This window comes from Pagrus pagrus, assembly GCF_965226575.1.
Source record: "Pagrus pagrus genome assembly, chromosome: 5".
Classification (NCBI taxonomy): Eukaryota; Metazoa; Chordata; class Actinopteri; order Spariformes; family Sparidae; genus Pagrus; species Pagrus pagrus.
The window spans coordinates 17,452,912-17,471,257 of NC_140189.1; the positions used below are offsets into that span (position 1 = coordinate 17,452,912).

The 18,346-nt window shown below is 43.2% G+C and overlaps 1 protein-coding gene across 1 annotated transcript in view; it reads right to left on the minus strand.

Moving 5' to 3' along the window:
* Positions 1–18,346, minus strand: part of gria1a (glutamate receptor, ionotropic, AMPA 1a) — a 205,847-nt gene that overhangs the window by 27,957 nt on the left and 159,544 nt on the right. Inside the window, exons 7-12 of the mRNA XM_084352846.1 lie at positions 15,205–15,363; positions 14,524–14,691; positions 13,446–13,550; positions 12,685–12,795; positions 8,027–8,233; positions 6,534–6,979 (exon numbers count right to left, since the gene is read on the minus strand). Coding sequence (XP_084208972.1) covers positions 6,534–6,979; positions 8,027–8,233; positions 12,685–12,795; positions 13,446–13,550; positions 14,524–14,691; positions 15,205–15,363 — 1,196 coding nt within the window. The remainder of the gene's footprint in view (positions 1–6,533; positions 6,980–8,026; positions 8,234–12,684; positions 12,796–13,445; positions 13,551–14,523; positions 14,692–15,204; positions 15,364–18,346) is intronic.

Sequence of the window (18,346 nt, forward strand, 5' to 3'; positions counted from 1 at the left end):
TCAAAAGTTGCCTTCATGCAATTTCCAGATAAATAAAACATAAGTGATGCCGTGAACTAAACTGAACCGTCTCCTTATGAATAAATGATTCCTTCCTACCAAGTCTTCCCCAACTGCTTTGACAGCAACTCACGAACACACATAACAAGTATTTAACACAGTGGTGTGTAACACAATCTAATTACTTGTTGTTAATGATAACACGACAACAATAACGCAAATTGATACCTAATTGATATCTGTGCAAGATCAATAAGTCGCTTGTATTCACAATATTCACTCCTCCCCGGGGGCTTGATTAGCAACCGAGCAGCCACTAGCATCAGATCATACAACCCACCAGACAACATTCAATTATGACTCGATCGTGTTTGTAATGCAGGGTTTGGCTGCATTACAAAAAAAAAACGAATGGGAGATTTTTTTCAGAGATACGTCAAGAACAGTGTGTAAATTTAGGTAAGAGGAAGAGAAACACCTGCTATGCAACAAGGTGAGTGTCTTAAAATAAACGCAAACACACGTCGGCATCAACAAGAGAAATCTGTAGGAATGAAACTGGTCGAAATAGCACCAGCAACGGCAGTGGTGAGTTATATCTGACGAGATAACATGCATTATTTTGCATATTTTAGCTCATGAACTTAACTGTAACAGTGGTTTTCATACCCAGAACCCAAAACATGAATATCAAAGCAAAGAGACCTGAAAACTTCTGTTTTTTTCCGTTCATTTGTCAAAGTTCCATTACCGTCCAGCGCTAATGCAGTTTCAAGCAGGGACCATTTTGAGAGCTCTACATGGTGGTGCGTTCAAAGACACTGACATCTAAAATAGAACAGTCCCTGTTCAGGGTAGCATTACTACAAGCCAAATATGTAATTTTGAAAGAGAGCGAGCGAATTAAGCTAACATCAGCCCCATGAGCTGGTCGAGAAGGCAGGAAATAAACATGATTCATGTAGAAGACATGAAAATACAGAAACAGCTTTGTTCTCGTAGGCGTTAGTTTGTTACAGCATTGTAAGAAGCCTATAACAAAGAAAAATGTAGGATCGCACTGTGTGGTTAGCTTTGGTCAGTCTACTTTTCCTTGACTACTTGCACTACTATGTTTTACTTGAAATATTACAACAGAAAGACTTTGAGGATGAGGACTAACTATTACATTGGCTGGGGTTCATTGAAAGCGTAAACTTCTCCAAATCCTAACAGACAGTTGGACAGAGTTGCTAATGTTATCTTAAACTTTGATAGCACACATTGGAGACTACAACGTGGATGTGCATCATCACATGTAGCCCAAATGTCAAATATATTGAGTTAATGAGGTGCTTGGCCTCTGAAGCAGTGCTTGGTTAATAGAATTAACAAGTGGAAAAATCAAACACTTGCCTGGTTGTAGCTGCGATATAACCGGACAAGTGTTGCTCAGGTTTAGGTGTTGTTGGAAATGAGCACCTCCATGTGTGTACATGGAGGCTGCAGTGTTTTGCCCTCTCCTGTTTTGAGCTTCAAAGAGGTAAACAATCATCACTTTATGACAAAAAACTCAGTTTGAGAAATGCTGACCCTCCCCGGGTTACCATAATACACCACATACTCGATCCATTATTGAATGATTCTGGCCGCCAGGCTGAGAAATTGCTGTTGTGGCGGGCAAGGTGTGAGTGGCAGAGCTGATTTATTTCAGTCTACAATCATGTAATGGGAGCGACGCAGGCTGAGGAGAGGAGACAACTCCATGGGGCCATCACATACTCACACACACACACACACACACACACACACACACACACACACACACACACACACACACACACACAGACATCAGACATAGATATAAACACCTCAAAACACATTCAAGGGAGGAACATCGTGAACCCACGTCCTGTTACTCAAATTCGCTTCCAGCCAAGATCTCCTACCCGGCAAGCTTCGCACAGAAATTGAGAGACAAGTTCAAATCCACAAGGTCAACACCGCTGCAGGTCCTTCTGAATGTATATGCTGCTGCTTCTCCTGTACTTTCACTCTTTCTACCTCCAGCTAACACTCACGAGCCGTTTTTTTCCGGTTTGCCCCCATTTGCTGTAAACTATTGGAAGTAAAATCCCTCTCTGGCTCTTAGTAAACGGATTTTAACCTCCTTTTTTCCCTGCAGCTGATTCACAGTGAAAGTATTCCATTGGTACTTCCCCGAGTAATGGTCCCATTAGATTTTGCAATATAAACAAGAAAATACAAATGTGAATTAATTGGGGCAAAAACATTTTTAAATATTGCACAAGCTCCTTAAATCCGAGCCTAAGGCATCATAACATGCTTTAAAATCTGGATGTGATCAGCACTTCTGATTCTGATCCCAGAAGCTGCGTGAAGCGACTACTGTACAACTTAGTAACGGCAAAAATATTGTTATCCCATATGCCAGGTGAAACAGGAAGCTCCAGTGAACCTATGAGATGAGAGGGGATACGCGGCACCTGATAAATTCTTACACAACCACCGGAAGAGGCAGAGTGATCTGTAAAGACCAGCGAGCAGGGCAGAGGAGAGAAGAAGAGGGCTGAAAAGAAGTGATTGGGAAAAAAGTTAATGGGTGGACGGACGGGATGGATGGAGTTGTGTGTGTGTGTGTGTAGGGGGAGGAATCACTCTCAGAGTCCACCTGTCTGCAGAGATAAACACAGGGAGGGCCCAACAGCACGGACTGGGGCTTATGGGAGGGCCTGACTGACAGTGCTGACATTTAGAAAGAGCGAAGTAAACAAGGTCTCACAGAGAATAAATAGCAGTGGGAGCAGCGTGGCTAACACACACACACGTACACACACTTAAGTACTGTACACATTAATGCATCACGTCAATATATAAATAAATACACACATTTATGAGCACATGCACACACACGGAGCTGCCAGTAAACCTTGACGCAGACATGCTGTCAGGCAGCAGACAAAGAAAGTGGCAATAAGGGCTTAACTTTAATAGAAGCGGTACACACACACACACACACACACACACACACACACAGGCAGACGAGGAAATTAAACACGCCTACTGATTAATCCAGGACAGAGTGGATCGTCAATGTTGTTCCTTGGCCTTTTGTCTCCGATTAAATGGAGAAGCATAAAGAGTGAAGTGCTTTGAGCTGCCTACCTCCGAGCTGAATGCACCTCCAGAACATTCTGTTCTCACCTCTTACTCAGAAAAGGCTCAGCGGCGAGCGCTTTACAACCACCTGCTCTGCAGAAACGTCACCAAGTTCAGCAACAGGATGATATTTCACACATTTTTTGTTCGCTAATATTCTTTCACAAGGCTATAATAAACCTCAAGTCAGTGGTTGAAAGTATGGTGCTGCAAAGTTTTGAAGTCTTTTAACTGAAGACTAAATAAAAATCAAAGAAATCATTTCTGTTGGAGTGGATGTTTATAACTATTCAACATTCATTTGAAAACTGTTTGGATAAAAAATGTACATGCAGCTCAATGAGCCGCCACATCATAGCTTACAGTACATGCAAATTCTTCATTAACTGTCAATTAAAGGGGCTCTATGCAACAATTTGTAGCATTAATTACTTTTTTATTGGCCAGATGAGAGCGGATTTAATGTGACGTGTAAAAGGGCACCTTCCCCCATCTCGCTAAGCTGCCTATACGAGCCTGTGTACGATTTGTTTAAGGTGTTTAATGCTGCTGAGCTGTGGATTTCTTTGTGAAGGTCCAATACTTCCACTCAATAAACGATCCCGAGCGCCACGTCTGAGAGCAACAGAAGCTAATATTAGTTTAGAAGTTCCACACAGCCCATTTAATACAATATTGTTCGGCATAATGAGTACTTTTACTTTTATTTCTGTTATAATCATGTATAATATATTTTGAATGCAGGCCTCCTTATCTTAATTTGATATTTTCTCATTTATGGTGCTCGATATTTATTTTATGATAGAACAATTATCTAATAGTGTGAAACTAAATTCTAAATAAAGTCCAATTACAGAGTTGGAAATGGGTTAAGAGAAAGTGCATAAGGTTGCAGATGAGCTCAGACCAAAAATATCAAAAGAAATGAGCACACGCTCAGATGCATGCGAGAACAAAAATGTTCCCACAAAAGCCTTTCTGGATTTAAAAAAAGAAGAAAAAAACTAATTCGCTCAAATCCCAGTAGCCCAAATGCAACGGCACACTGGGCTCATGTGAAACAGAACATGTGAGGTTACAAGTGTTGCTTTCATCTGACAAAACACAAGCAACACCATCACATATCCTCTTAAATCTAGCCGAGGAACTCAAAACGCTTCAGGAAATGCATCAACACGCACCTCCGTGTGTTAATACACGCTGTGCTAACTAGAGCAACTAGGTCACCCAAATATTCAAGGGGAAGATGTTTCCTTCAGGGCAGCATTCAGCGGGGTGAAACATTCACTGTGTTGGTTTTTCAAGACACCAAGCAGACTCAACCATGCTGATCGCTACACCGTGGACTGCTACACCTGCTTACCCGCTTGTGATGTTTGTTTTTTTTTAAATGCTGTCGCACTGACTCCCACACTGTGTTTCACAGAGACACAAAAGGAGACAATGAGAGTCACCTTGGAAGGACATTGGAAGAAAAGGAAGATATTTGACTCAAGTCCTTGGAGGAAATGAGTCCTTATAGCTGTCACCCTTCACTGATGACACAAAGGAAATCTTCTGTTCCACCTGAACCTATTTAAATTAACCAATACCTGTCTGTGTGCGCTTAAATATACCACAATACTTTAAGTAAAAATAGGTCCTGTTTCCTGACGAATAAAACAATCACTATTTTATTGCTACTGTGTCGCATTTTGCCTCCACTTTATCTGTAAATGGAACGTCAGGCCGACCGTCTTGATACAGTTTTTACAACCGATGACGGACTACAATATGTGGCATGAGCAGAATTGCCTCGAGCACAGGAACAATCTGTTTTGTCCTCTTAAACTGAGAAAGGTCTTGCATCAGCAGACACTGCTTCCCCCCGAGCAAAACAAATGCAAATACTGTGCAAATATGCATGAACCCATGTGTGGTCAAGCCCACATACAAAGACACAAATCCACACACATACACACACAACAGAATGCGTGTGTGTGTGTGTGCATGCAACGATGAACCGCTGGGAACGAACAATATGCGGATGCATGGTGACATTCTCTCTGTCTCTGTTAGGCGTACAAGGAAATCGATAGTTATTGCCGATGCATTTTCTGGCTGCAAGAGAAGACGACTCGGGACAATGGGCTTCATCCTGCAAGAGGCACAGAGTCTACAGGCAGAAAATGGTAAATGTCAGGTGAAGGCCCGTGGGAGTACGGATCCAGTACCTACATCATGTACTGCTGAGCACCTACGTGCTGCCTGCAGGCTTGTAGGTGATTTTCTCCCGTCTGATATTTGTGTAAGGTAACAGCAAAGTGAAAATACATTTTGTAAATGTCACAAGATGGAAGCTGAGATAAAAAATGTCGGGAGTGTCACACGCTGCTATAATTTCTTTAACCTTCAGCAACTCAATCAGGGAAGGCTGACTGAGCACTGCTGCTATTTCGCAGTAACACCCCTTGAGACAAATAACCACTTTATGGGAGCCTTGAAGCTCTCCCATATTGTTGGTCACTGATCAGCTTACTGAATATGACGCAGAGGTTTGTTCACCTAAGTTACAAGATAACATGTCTTCTAACCTACATCTAGTTGGTGGTTTTATTTGCTCAGGCTTCGAAGGTACCCGACCCAAAGATTTTCCCCAATACAATGGAGGTGAATGCACCTATACATAATGTATATGTAGCTTAATGTTTAAAGAGACAAGAAGCTCTGCGTCTGTCCATGACCTAACCTGTCTCTGCTGGTTCACAGCTTACAGTGATAACACTGACATTATCTTCTCATCTCCTTCTGCTAGTCCCTCTGGAAAGCTCAGAAAGTCGACCTCGGTGTCTCTAATTTCAGACACTTAATGAGATTTTTAATTGGTGACCTTTTGAGAATGGTTTCATGCCACAGCTCATGAGAGCACTCGAGGGGAGCCAACTCGTACCACTCAATACTCACACCAGGATCCTTCATAACACTCTGTCAAGGGGCTGGTATTTACATTTACCCGGCATATCGATAGACAGACAGATTGTTTTAAAGTCTGCAAACACCGGAGGAAGCAAAGTTTTCTACCACCACAGGAGGACTCCTGAGACAGGAGGATAAAAACGCAATACGCTGCAACATGACCACATCATAAACTCCCTCCGCTGCTCTTCATCAAACTTTTATCGCCGCTCTGTATGACAAGTGACTGGCAAAGAACAAAATCTCAATAAAAGAGCCCAACTGAGTTGAGCAAGAAAGCAAAGCAGCATGCCGAAGCGTTGGCAGACAGAAATATATTGTACGTAGGTGGTGCTTAGTGTCTCTTTGTGTACCAACAAACAAAAGCAGACTCAAAGCACTGCGGACGCTTCAAAATTTGAGGCCTGTTTGTCTCTTACCGTGGTGAAATATCACAGCCCTGCTGCATGAAGGCCCCCAGTGAGAACCAAAGGGAGTTGAAGATGCCGAACTCATTGGTCTGCTCAGGACTCTGCTGGTTGGGGTTCTGCTGCGCCGGTGTCTGGCCCTGCTGCACCCCGTTGGAAGCCGACGCCTGGGTGGGAGTCTGCGGCTCACCTCCCTCCTCGTAGTCCTCAGCGTGCCACTCGTACGGGCTGAACCGACTGACGAGGAACAGGACGACGCTCACGCCAATGTAGGCAAACACAATGCACATCCAGATCTCGTAAGCCAGCGGGTCCAGGAAGGAAAACACGCCAGGTTTGGATTTGGTGGGTTTCTTGATCATGATGGAGATACCCAGGGACATGAAGGGCTTGGAGAAGTCGATCACTTCTTCACGGACCAGGGTGATGGTCAGAGGAGCCACAGCCACATCTGCTTTCTGTGGGAGGGACACAGAGCAGCCAGCCATGTAAACACAAGTACACAACATCATCAGTCGCTCTGTCTTTTAAGGTCTGCAATGTCTGAATGGGATTAGAACGTTATCAAAACACCTATAGCAAAGATTCAAGTAAAGACTATGTGTAGAATTTTTTTTGCCTCACTGGCCCGATGGCTCCATGAGATTTTCATACAACAGTATACCTGGAAACCCTGATATGACTGCAACCATATAGGGCTAATTAGCAAATGGTTGCATGCTAACATGCCAAACAGATGGGTGACCGTGGTAAACATAAAACGGGGTAAATATCAGCATGTCAGGATTGTCATTGTGAGCATGTTAGCATGCTGACATTAGCATTTAGCTCAGTTGTACAGCTGTGCCTCAGCAGAGCTGAAGATAGTCTTGCCCGTGCCCAGGAAAACATGTTCTCCAAAGGCCTCCTGAACTGATTATTTTAATGGTTAGACAGCCCTTTTGGGCCCGGGACAACTGACCTTGTTTCCCCTCCGCCTGTCGGCTACCATGTGCCTCAGTGCAGCCTCACAGAGCATTTAGCACGGCTGAAGACATACAGGTTGTGTCCGAAATAGAGTGAGTTTGCCATTTTGTAGCCCGGATGTAAAGTAGCAGTTAAATAACTGACGTAAATTATTCCACAGTGCATAGTGAAAAAGTTGTACGCAACTGATGGTGACTAACCAAGCAATTTACACCATCATGCATTGTGCTGGAGAGACAATAGAAATGACCTGAGTGTTGTCCAATCTGGTCTTTTTGACACTACCACTGAGGAGAGGGGCAATCAGTACATTTCCGACTCTGCACAAAGTAACTTTAAATGCAGCAAAAGATCAAGACAGACAACTAAAACAAAAACTTAATTTTGGTTGATTGGGTTTTGTATACAGTATTGTCAATAATCAAATGATCACGTTCTGCTTCATTTATGTTTCAAACAGTGTCCCAACTCTTTTGAATCTGCGTTGTGTATCCATTTTTAAATGTGCAATAATCCAACAAAACACTCTGTCCGCTCACCCCATACACCAGTTCTCCCACCATGCCGTTCCACATCTTGGTTTCCGGATCCCTGGCTCCGTATTTTCCGTCTGAAACGACCTTCAGTTTGTACTGGTAGCCCACATGTTTGGCAATCTCGGCAGCCAGCTCGACAATGTAGCCCTCGTACTTATCGTTCCCCGCAAGCTGCTCGTGGTTCTTCTTCAGCATCACATATGGAGACTCCTGTTGGATGGAGGACAACCATGAGTCAGTTTTATTTCAGTTACATGATGCATACTGTCACTGTCACTGATCAGTTTCTGAACACATTTCCGATTTAACTGCTGTTCAAGCAAAATGCACAGTGATAACCATCACTTCCTGACGCAGGCTTTTAGGAGTAGCACACCTTTGACAGCAGGGCAGTTTGTTAAGCTAATAATGTCAAAGACAGCATTATGAGTGATAATAAAGCTTTAGCATGCAGTTAATTTTTATATTACTATTTAAACAGTTTGGAAGGGGTGTTATGGATGCATTTTATGCTTCCGTGCAATTCATCACGTCTTTTTACAACTTAGTAAAAAGCTTAGGCTTCGGGAAAAGAAAATCGGGAAAAGAAAATCTTACTTGGCGCAGACTACAATCGTGCCAAGAAAAGGTTTGAAAGAAAGGATAATTGTAGGACATTACAAGGTATTATTTCAGCTTTGTTCCTCGAAGGTGTGGTGTGTAATCCAGACACAATAGGTGCCTAGGTATAATCATTACAGCAGCATCGCCGCATTGAAAGGAGAGTTGATAACATCATTACAGCTGAGAAAACATCAGAGCTGAGATGAAGTATCTGTGTGTGTGTGTGTGTGTGTGTGTGTGTGTGTGTGTGTGTGTGTGTGTGTGTGTGTGTGTGCTATATAGACGGCTACAGAGACATTGCTGACCTCTGCTCCAGACCGGGCTGCTCTTCTTGTTATATCATATCAACATTTGTACGTCTCACACTGATTGGGTGTCCTGAGAAATCAAAGCTGACACGACACCTGGGGCTCCGGTTTACTTTCAGAAAAATGTATTTCACAGAGAATTCCAGTCAACTCGTTCTGAATTGTCCAGCAGCACTTGGAGGGCCTCAATTCCCACAAGTTGTTATGTGTGCCTGCTTTTAGCTAAGGCTGTGCTGAGCTGAGCAAATCCTGCCATCATATTTCATCAGGGTCTAGAGGCGAGGGGGGGGGCTCTGTGTGTTACAGTTATCTGGGTTCTCCTGCTCTTTATGGTTGAGGTGAAGGTAATCATTGTTACACATGGAAACCCGAGGCCCACTGGTAGGGAAACGGCACCCGAGGGAGACGGTGGTGAGAAAGGTCTGGCGTGCGCCACTCCGGCAGGGTATGCACTAGCAGTCACAGACAGACACGTGCGAGTGTGCATGCATGCCCTCACACACAGACACGATCACAGTTAAACACAGGCACACATGCACACGGAGACATGGCACGGCACACACAAGGTCCTGCTGGACTCGGTCTCATTGACCTCCAATGGTTCTACTGAGATCTGCTGTCACTCAGCTATGTTTAATATAATACAGACGCAGGAAAGAATTCATTTGAAGCACATTCAAACTCACAAAAGTATATACAATGTTTGATAAGTTTTACCATTAGTAAAATTGTCAAAATCAACCTATTTTATTCCTCTGATGAGACCAATTTACCTCGAGGGAATTTTACAAATTACATAACTTGCTCTGGCATGAAAGCATATCAGAATAACTGCACTTATTTTAACACTTGCACACAGCGAGTACTCCATTAACTCCTAGCGTGGCAAAACTAAAACCGAAAATTCCGGTCACGGCCTGGTTTTAGTGTAAAGCCCCGATCGCGAAGGCACCGAGCTCGAGTGCTCCATTAAACATGTTCTGCTTCACCCCTCTGGATCTCCTGCTAACCCGGGCCTGGTCTGCATGCACAGGCTGGGACAGCAGGGATTGTGGGAAAGCAAGAAGTGTTACCTTCACGTTGGCAAAACAACACACTCCCTCAGGCAACGACTCAGTGAGCACAGAAGTTATAAGGTGTAAAAACTCTACCGCTGCCCCACAGCCTTATGACTGTTCACACCTTATCTCTTCTCTTAGGTTCCAAGACAGAGAACCAATTTATCTTCCTGGAAAAGGGGACACTGATAGGAGATTATGTCAGAGAGAGTTATTTTAGGTCCACACTCTTGGGAGACTGCAACCTTCGGGTTTAAATGAGGATTTTCACATATTTTTAAATTAGATGCCGATAGATTACATGTTAAGTTTCGGATGGTCGGCTCCCACTTTTCTGTCTGATGTTCCTCCAAGTCCTGTAAAGTTTCCCTTCATCAACACCACCTGTCGTTTGACAAATGTGTTAGTTCCAATTATTTTATTTTTGTTAGTACATAAATGGTTATATATATGTTTTATCATTATATAAAAGTAGATAATGTTGCACAATGTTTTTATACAATCTAAATCTCAATCTTAAAGGTGCAGTATGTTTTTTTGGGAAATAAATTTTAATCAGAAGAGAAAGATTCCTTATCAAACTAAATAAACAATCTCTCTTTGTTTTCATAACTGAATAAACTGAATAAACAAACTGACCTTAAAGGACAAAACAATTTCATACTGTTTCGCTTTGTTTATATGTGGCGGACCCTGCCACCTTTCTAGCTTCAAACAGTGTTCTGGGGACCTTATTATCCTCTGAGAACAGCTTGTTTATTCTGTTATGGACAAAAAATATATTTCTCAGTTTGTATTATTACCTCATTAATATTGTACTGATTTCTTGACTCACGACTGAGAAAACGTTGGTACAGCCTGGGAGTATTCATACCTGATTACTCACATAGAGCAGCTGACCCTGAACACACCAGATGAGCGCAAAAAGTAGCTTAAATGAGTTTTTATTGAGGAACATTATCTTTCCCCTTTGTGAGTTAAACCAGGAGTAAACAAACTGTGTGAGCTAGGCTACATAGCTCCATAATAATCAGCTGAATTGGTTTGATTAGTTTTATTGCTGGGTTTATTTAGGAACGCTCACCATCGCAGCCATTTTAGCCCCATTTTGTTGCCTCCTAGGCAATTCTCCCCCCCAAGTGGGAAATACAGTTAACATCAGAGAGTCCCCATATCTTAATTACACCTAACTTGCTGACGTGAAGTTTTTCAAACCAGGGCGCTTGTATTTATGGTCTGCATGACATGACATGAATGCAATGTTACATGACGATTCACATTGTTAATGTCACCATTTATTGTTGCATTGAGCTGCTTCCTGCTGACGCTACAAGGTCCCTGACTGAAAGCCTGCCTCTTTAAAAGGATTGCACAGATTCAGTGCTGCTAATGCTTTTTTCTCCATTATTCCATATTGTCTCTCAGCTCCATCACCTCCACAAAGCCTTTATCTGGCGAGGAGTGAATTTCTCTTAAGGGAAGTGCATAGATGAAATCTTTTACCCTATTAAACCCACACAGTGAAGAAGAGCTGCGCACACATTGCCCTGCTGGACCTGAAGTCTGCAGCAGAATTTCTAAATTCAGCAGTTTTTTGCACATTTCATCCATATATTGGACAGCTACATCTGCTACAAGTCCTACAAAATTACATAGCTGCAGCGATTCCCACAGATAAAAGACACTCCCACATGAAAGAAATATACCAGGAGCACAAAGAGAACCAGCGCCGGGCTCGAGGCATCTACAGACGTCTCAGTGTTCTCTGATATTAAATTTTCAACAAGATGCAGACACACTGAACATCCTGTAAAGCTATACTACCATCCTCATGACCCTTTACTGTATATGAATCAGATATTGCCAGCTGTGTTACTTTCTTTTAAGAGAATGTCATGATAACCTAGCTGCCATGTGAGCGGGACAGACTGAATCTTTACAGAGCTCTGTCTGTGTTATTTAGGCCAGGACACTCACAACAACCTGGACGAGTCGCGTCCAACACCCTGATGGTAACATCTGAGCCAAATAAAGAACATTAGAGTACAGAGAGATGAAGGACACACTGACACTTCACAGCCTCAGAAATTAGTGTTTTCCACAGCTATACAGTGCCTAATAACTTCTAATATCAGTGGCAGACTCAGTATTTTTTGAGGGGCAGGGTTGAAAAACAATAAAAGGGCTGTATGCAGTGGGACACCAGCACCAGAAAGCCATGATGCATTTATGGTGAAAGGGAAGGAGTTTTAATTTTTGGTACTTTCTTTCTCTAAGTTACTTTTTAACGGCAGTAATCTTGTGAAAAAATACTTCAGACTTCCAGACTGATTCCTTGTGTCTCTTCGCTCCTCGTGCTATCTTTCATACGTATTTTGAATTTGTGCAGTAGAACTCTGCGATCCTGTAATCTGGCGTCCCCAAGACAAAACTTGTTACTTGTATTGTACTTGCCAAATACAGTGATTCTGATTCGAGGCAAGCCTTAGTCCGACAGGCAGAAGTTCGCAGAACGGAGTTGGGAAGGGAGCGAGATATAATCACAGATGTCTGCTGAATTCTTTCAGGGGCCTGAACTTTAAGGAACTCTATCATGAAAGAAAATGAAAAATGTTACCCTTCCTTTCTCTGTCTCTCCTCTCTCACACACACACATAAATCCCTCCACCTTTTCTATTTTACAGGGACTTACCAAGATAGTGGTGACTATGTAAGTCCTGTTCTGCAGGCCGTAAGTGTCGTTGCTGCCTCTCATGAAGCTGGCTGTAGTCACGTACTTCTCATCTTCATTCCAGTAGCCGACCTAAGACAAAGAGGATACGACACAAACCAGGGCCAGTATTTACTGCTAACTGTGACAAATTCAATCAAGCAATTTAAAGCGAAAGAAATCCACTTTTACTTGTACCCACATACAGAAGAATAAAAGCTAATTATTAGATTTCTTGCGGCTTAAAAATGCTCTCTTAAGTGGATTCGATGTGGCTGCTTATAAAAGTTCACCTTGTTGCTCGTTTCACATGTTAAGTGGAGATAACTGGAGATATTCAGGATTTCACATGAATACAGTGAACCTCTTTGACAATCACACATGCTTTAGCAGAAAAGCCTGTCATTATTTTTTCAAACAATGGAAATTGAGGCAGATTGTAGGATAAATCCTCATCGCTGATTGTTTTTTTCCTGTGATTAATCATGTGATCACTTGAGCGCCGCACTGAAAGGTTACTCTTTCACATCAGTGTATGGATGAGTAAGTCGCCTGAGAAATGCGTCTTCATCTGCAGTCGGTGGAGAACTATTTTACTCCTAAATTGTCTCTTTAGATCATTCGTAATTGCCCATACTTCTCTTGGACCTAAAATGGGCCACAGTGTTAGTCCTATAAAAAGCTTGCGAGCACATTTCTCCAACAGCAAGAGTAAACATCTTAAATTGCCGCCTCGGGCGTACCTTCTTGGGTCCAGAGGGCGCCAGTTCCATGACGCTTACAGTGTAGTTGGTTCTCCGGCCTTTCTCATTGAACTGAATGTGACCGGTCAATCCATCAATACGGACCTGTAACGGTGACACAGATGAGTAAATAATGGCTTCCGGGAAGTACGTCATTCGTACAGACAATTTTCTTCATGTCCACGCTGGCAGCAGGCATTTGCATGTCACGCTTACACACGATGCATGTTAAGCACGGCTTGTATGGGACTCATTTGTGAAAAGCGCCCGGGTCTCCTCGGTGAATGGCAGACGGACAGCGTGCGTGTATGTGTACAGTGCAGCGTGTTTGTCTTGGCTGTGCGATGGAGTTAATTGAGCGAACACGGCTTCAATCTCCAGTCTATCCGCAGGCAGATGGCTAGATTGACTCTGAGCAGGCCTCTGCACAGCCACTCTGCAGACAGAGCCTCGGGCTGCACACACACACGCACACACACACACACACACTCACACACTTTCGCATACAATTATATGTATGCCCTCGCAAATATAGTGCATTAACTATACGTCCGTACTTCATGTAAATGATGTTCCAGAGTAAACGAATAACATACTTGACTCTTAATTGTCTTTTTAATTGGCAGGTCTATTTATGCAACATCTTTTTTTAATACAAATTTAAATATAATAAATTACTCATCCTCGTTCCATATACACGCATGAGTGTCTGTGGGTCTCCCCCGGGATTGAGAAGTCTCACAGCCGGCCCAGCATTTCTATTTACATAGCCAAATATTACATTCCTAAACTCAATTGCTGATGTCATATTTCATGACGATCACGGCGGAGTGTTATTGCCTGCAGGTTTTGTTTACTAGCCACCATGTCACATTTGATACTGGAGATCTCTCCTACGACTTAATGTGAACTTTACACGACAGAATGAGACCTAATCTGTTCAGCCAGCCCTAACTCAGGAGCCGTTAGCCAATGTGCCACTCAAGAATTTGCCCAAGTGTGTGCGGGTCGGTGGCTATAGCTGCACGTGTGCGCACGCATTAGCCTTAGCGCGTTCCGATGTACGATGAGCGCGGACCTGCTGCAGAGCTCTCTGGATGTCGATGCCCTGTCCCCAGGGAGCAGGTGGGTTTGCAAGACACTCTCCAGCGTTGCCCCTGCGAGAGATGTCTATCCTCTGTCTCCTCAGGTTCTGGAAGGCCGTGGACATGACTTTCACCCCGTCGTATGTCAGAGCGCCCGTGTACTGCAAAGAGAGAGCACACGGTTCAAACAGAGGCAGTTATGATGTTGTGATAAAATCTATGAATTTTTAAAGCAGCTTCAAATCCTCCAGCTTTGCTTTTACACCCACTGACATTGTTTCTATTACTTTAAGTTTGACTTCCACACAAACTGTGTGTAGATTTGCAAACAGTCCTGTCTCAGCTGGTTGTTACGGCAAAAATCAATAATCATTTCACAGCAGATCCCAGATCTGAATCACCAATCTCGGGTCGGATCAAGGGTTATCTGCCCACCAAATATAATAGCAACCCTTTCATAACTTTTTGCAATATGCTGCTGACGGTCACAAACAAACTCACTGACATGGGAAATAACAACCTTCTCGCCTGGTAACCAAAACCTCTCACAGAGAATCGGTTGTCATGACTCTCTCTGAGAAAAATCATGACTTAGCTTAGCATATCTTTTTAGTAGCATATCCTGTGCTGCTTTACGACTTCTTTTATTAAGAAGAAGGGAAAAGGAGTCGTACCTTGAGTCCACTCTTGGGCACTTTGGAGTCTTTGTTGTCGAACTCCATCCACTGCTGGACGACGCGGCTGACGCTCGGCTCGGAGTTGTTGACGAGCTGGAAGCCGGTGATGTTCGCCCCACCTTTCCTCAGGTCTGTCAGATCGATGTCCAGGAAACCCTGAGACAGGAAGTGGGCAGGCAGAGAGGTGAAGTGAGACATTCAAGGCGATAGTACGTATATGCAAATACAACTAGAATTTCATTTGTAAGTGCAGTGCACGATTACCTTGATCACACGCAAAGCAGAATATTGCACAGACAGAGATATTGCCTTTCATCAGATTTAGGCCTACTAGATGTTGATTTAGTGAAGGACATTTTGTATCTCGATAGATATCATTGGATTCGACTTCTCGCACTACAAAACTGATACATCAATGATACAGACAATGATTTTGAATGCAGTCAGGAGCATGAGAGATGATCCCAACATGGCTACATCAACTCAACTGACAGGCCGTCCACTCACTTAAAGGTACAATATGTAATAATTTTAGATTAAAAGTTTCAAAAATTATCAGCAGAATGTAAAGAAATAATGTTTCTGAAATATTTTGACGTTATGTCAAAGATGTCTATGGATTGTGTCACAAAGATAGCTACTGAAGTTCGCCTGCTAACCAACCCCTTTGTCCCGTGGGTCCAAAGCTCTACTGAGCTTAAGAGCTAACATGTACAAACTGAATACAGTTTGCATCATTTAGTTACTCTGGTAAAATTCTGCCTCTAATTGTTGGAGGTAAAAATTCAATAGTTGGCAAATTCTTACATACTGCAGCTTTAAAGGATTTTCAGAGGCCTAAAAAATGTGCTAACTTTGAACAGAATGGCATTCTGCCACTCATTATACCCTGAGAAATGTTAAAGTTAGACTCCCTGGATCCGTCCCTTTATCCGGATCCGCACCAAAAATTAATGATCCTCCATCCTTTATCCAAGTTCGGTAGAAATCTGTTCAGTAGTTTTTGTGTAATCCTGCTGACAAACTAACCGACTATTTTCTTTCTATTCAATCATCTTGTGACTCCCCTGAGGGGGTCTCAACCCCCAGGTTGTGAACCAGATCGGAGTCAAATATATACTTTGTATTCTGTATGTATTAGTGCAGCACTAATTACTGTTTGGTTAGCAGATGTTATTTTCACCTTTTGTTGTTTCTCTTGCGAATTTTACAAAAAAACATTATTTTGGCTGAATTGGTCCTGATCAGTGACGAGGTGTCAGAGTAGGCACTGCTTCGTTTCAGAGGGTCACAAGCCTAAGCGGTGGCAGTTCAGCCGCCTGGCATTAGAGGGTTATTTGTCAGAACGTGGTGTCTTATAGTTCCCGTTTTTAACTCTACCATCAAAAGCGCAAGGGTTAATAGCGTAATGAAAACGACAAATCCTCCTTTTTACTTAGAGAGGTTATCCCATTGAGCGGGCTTCATCTCTGTCTTTTTCCCGAGGGGCAAAAATGGTGAGAAAGAAAATAAAAAAAAATTCATTTCATGGCTGGAGCAGGCCGGAGCTAATCTCTGATAGACTGAGTCCTCATAGGCTGCACTGTTAACAAAGGCAGGATCAAAACCTTATAGGCTACTGTGAACAATTGAAGGGATGCCTCAGGCAGAGTAGAATGGAGACAGAAGCGATTTACTGTAATGGTATCTCTCCTACTTGTATTTTTTCCCCTGACTATTATGTGGAGACGACGGCTGTTTTTCAGAGAGCTGGAGAGGCAGATTCGGTCTCTCTGCAGGCTGCCTGTCAGCGTGGGGAGAAGAAGAGGCAGATGAGTGGGGAATGGGTGGGAGTAGAGATGCCGCTGGAGGGAGGGGGAGCAGATTTGTCTGTGATTTGTCTAAAGATTTAAGAGCAAACTTTTTGACTGATGAGAAGAAAAGGTGCCCCTCCGGATCGTCTCCCACTCGCCAGGCATCTGTCTGACAACGCGCACCTTTCTATCCTTTCCCTTTCTTCTCTGCTCTGATGTTTGTTTCATGTCGTTTGAAGCTTCGGCTCTCTCTCGGCCACGTTTCTTTACTTCAAACTCTCACTTGTTTACACTCTCTGATCTTCATATCAAACGCAGTAAAGACAAATGGCCGTTAACTAACATAAAGTGCAAACTGTTTCATGCCCCTCTGGTTTCGGGGAGGGTCCGCGCGGTGACAGGTAGAAAATGAAGGCGAGCTCGAGCTTCGGAAGACAAATGCGAGCGTAGAAAAAGGGTGTTGAGTCTCCCCAGCCCCCTCCTCTCACCACCGTCTCCCTAATGTACCTGCGTGTGCTGCCAGGTGTCCATATTTCTCGGCTGAGCAGACAGAGTTTGTGTTTTTTTTCTGCTCCATGTATGAGCTAATGCAGCGCAGTGAGCTGAAGAGGTTACTATAGAAACTAGCTGTTGCGAGCGCCGGACATGGAGGGGGGTATTTCCGACAGATATTTTAACCACATTTGATCACTGACTCAAACTCTTTTCACTTTTTCTCCGTCGCACTGTGCTTTGTTTTCACACAAACAGCAGCAGACGCACACACAAGTTAAGTCAATTAGAGACGTTTCTAAGAAAAGGTGCAAGGACAAAGAAAAAGTAATTATTTTTGCGCAAACCTTTTAATGGAGCCATTATAAATGACTGTGGCCACTTTGCGTATCGGCTGTTATTAACGTCCGAGCCTTATCATTTTAAATTAAATCTGGCAAACGGGCCAGACAAGAGAGATTGAGCCAATCTTAAAGTCCAGCAGTGAGAGATTGTTCACGCCAGCAGCTGCATATTAATGCTGTTATTACTACAGCTGCTGCTGATGTCAATTTTCTTTTCATTTGGTTGCATTTAGTGAGTCTGAGCAGTGCTGTAGGGGCCTACATACCATTTGCGCTAAGAAAATGGCAGCAGACAAGAAGAGCTAATGGATATAAGCTCGCACACATTGGCTGCCTGACCTTTTTCTGTCACTGTGAGTCTGCAGAGATTTCTGTCTGACTGTCACAGGTTTACTGTTAGTCTACTGCTGCTATGTCTGCAGGCTTGACAGTGCAGCAACTGAATATATGATGTAGCTGAAGAGGAAAGTGGGGATGTGAGAACATAAAAGACATAAAACCCGGTAGTTT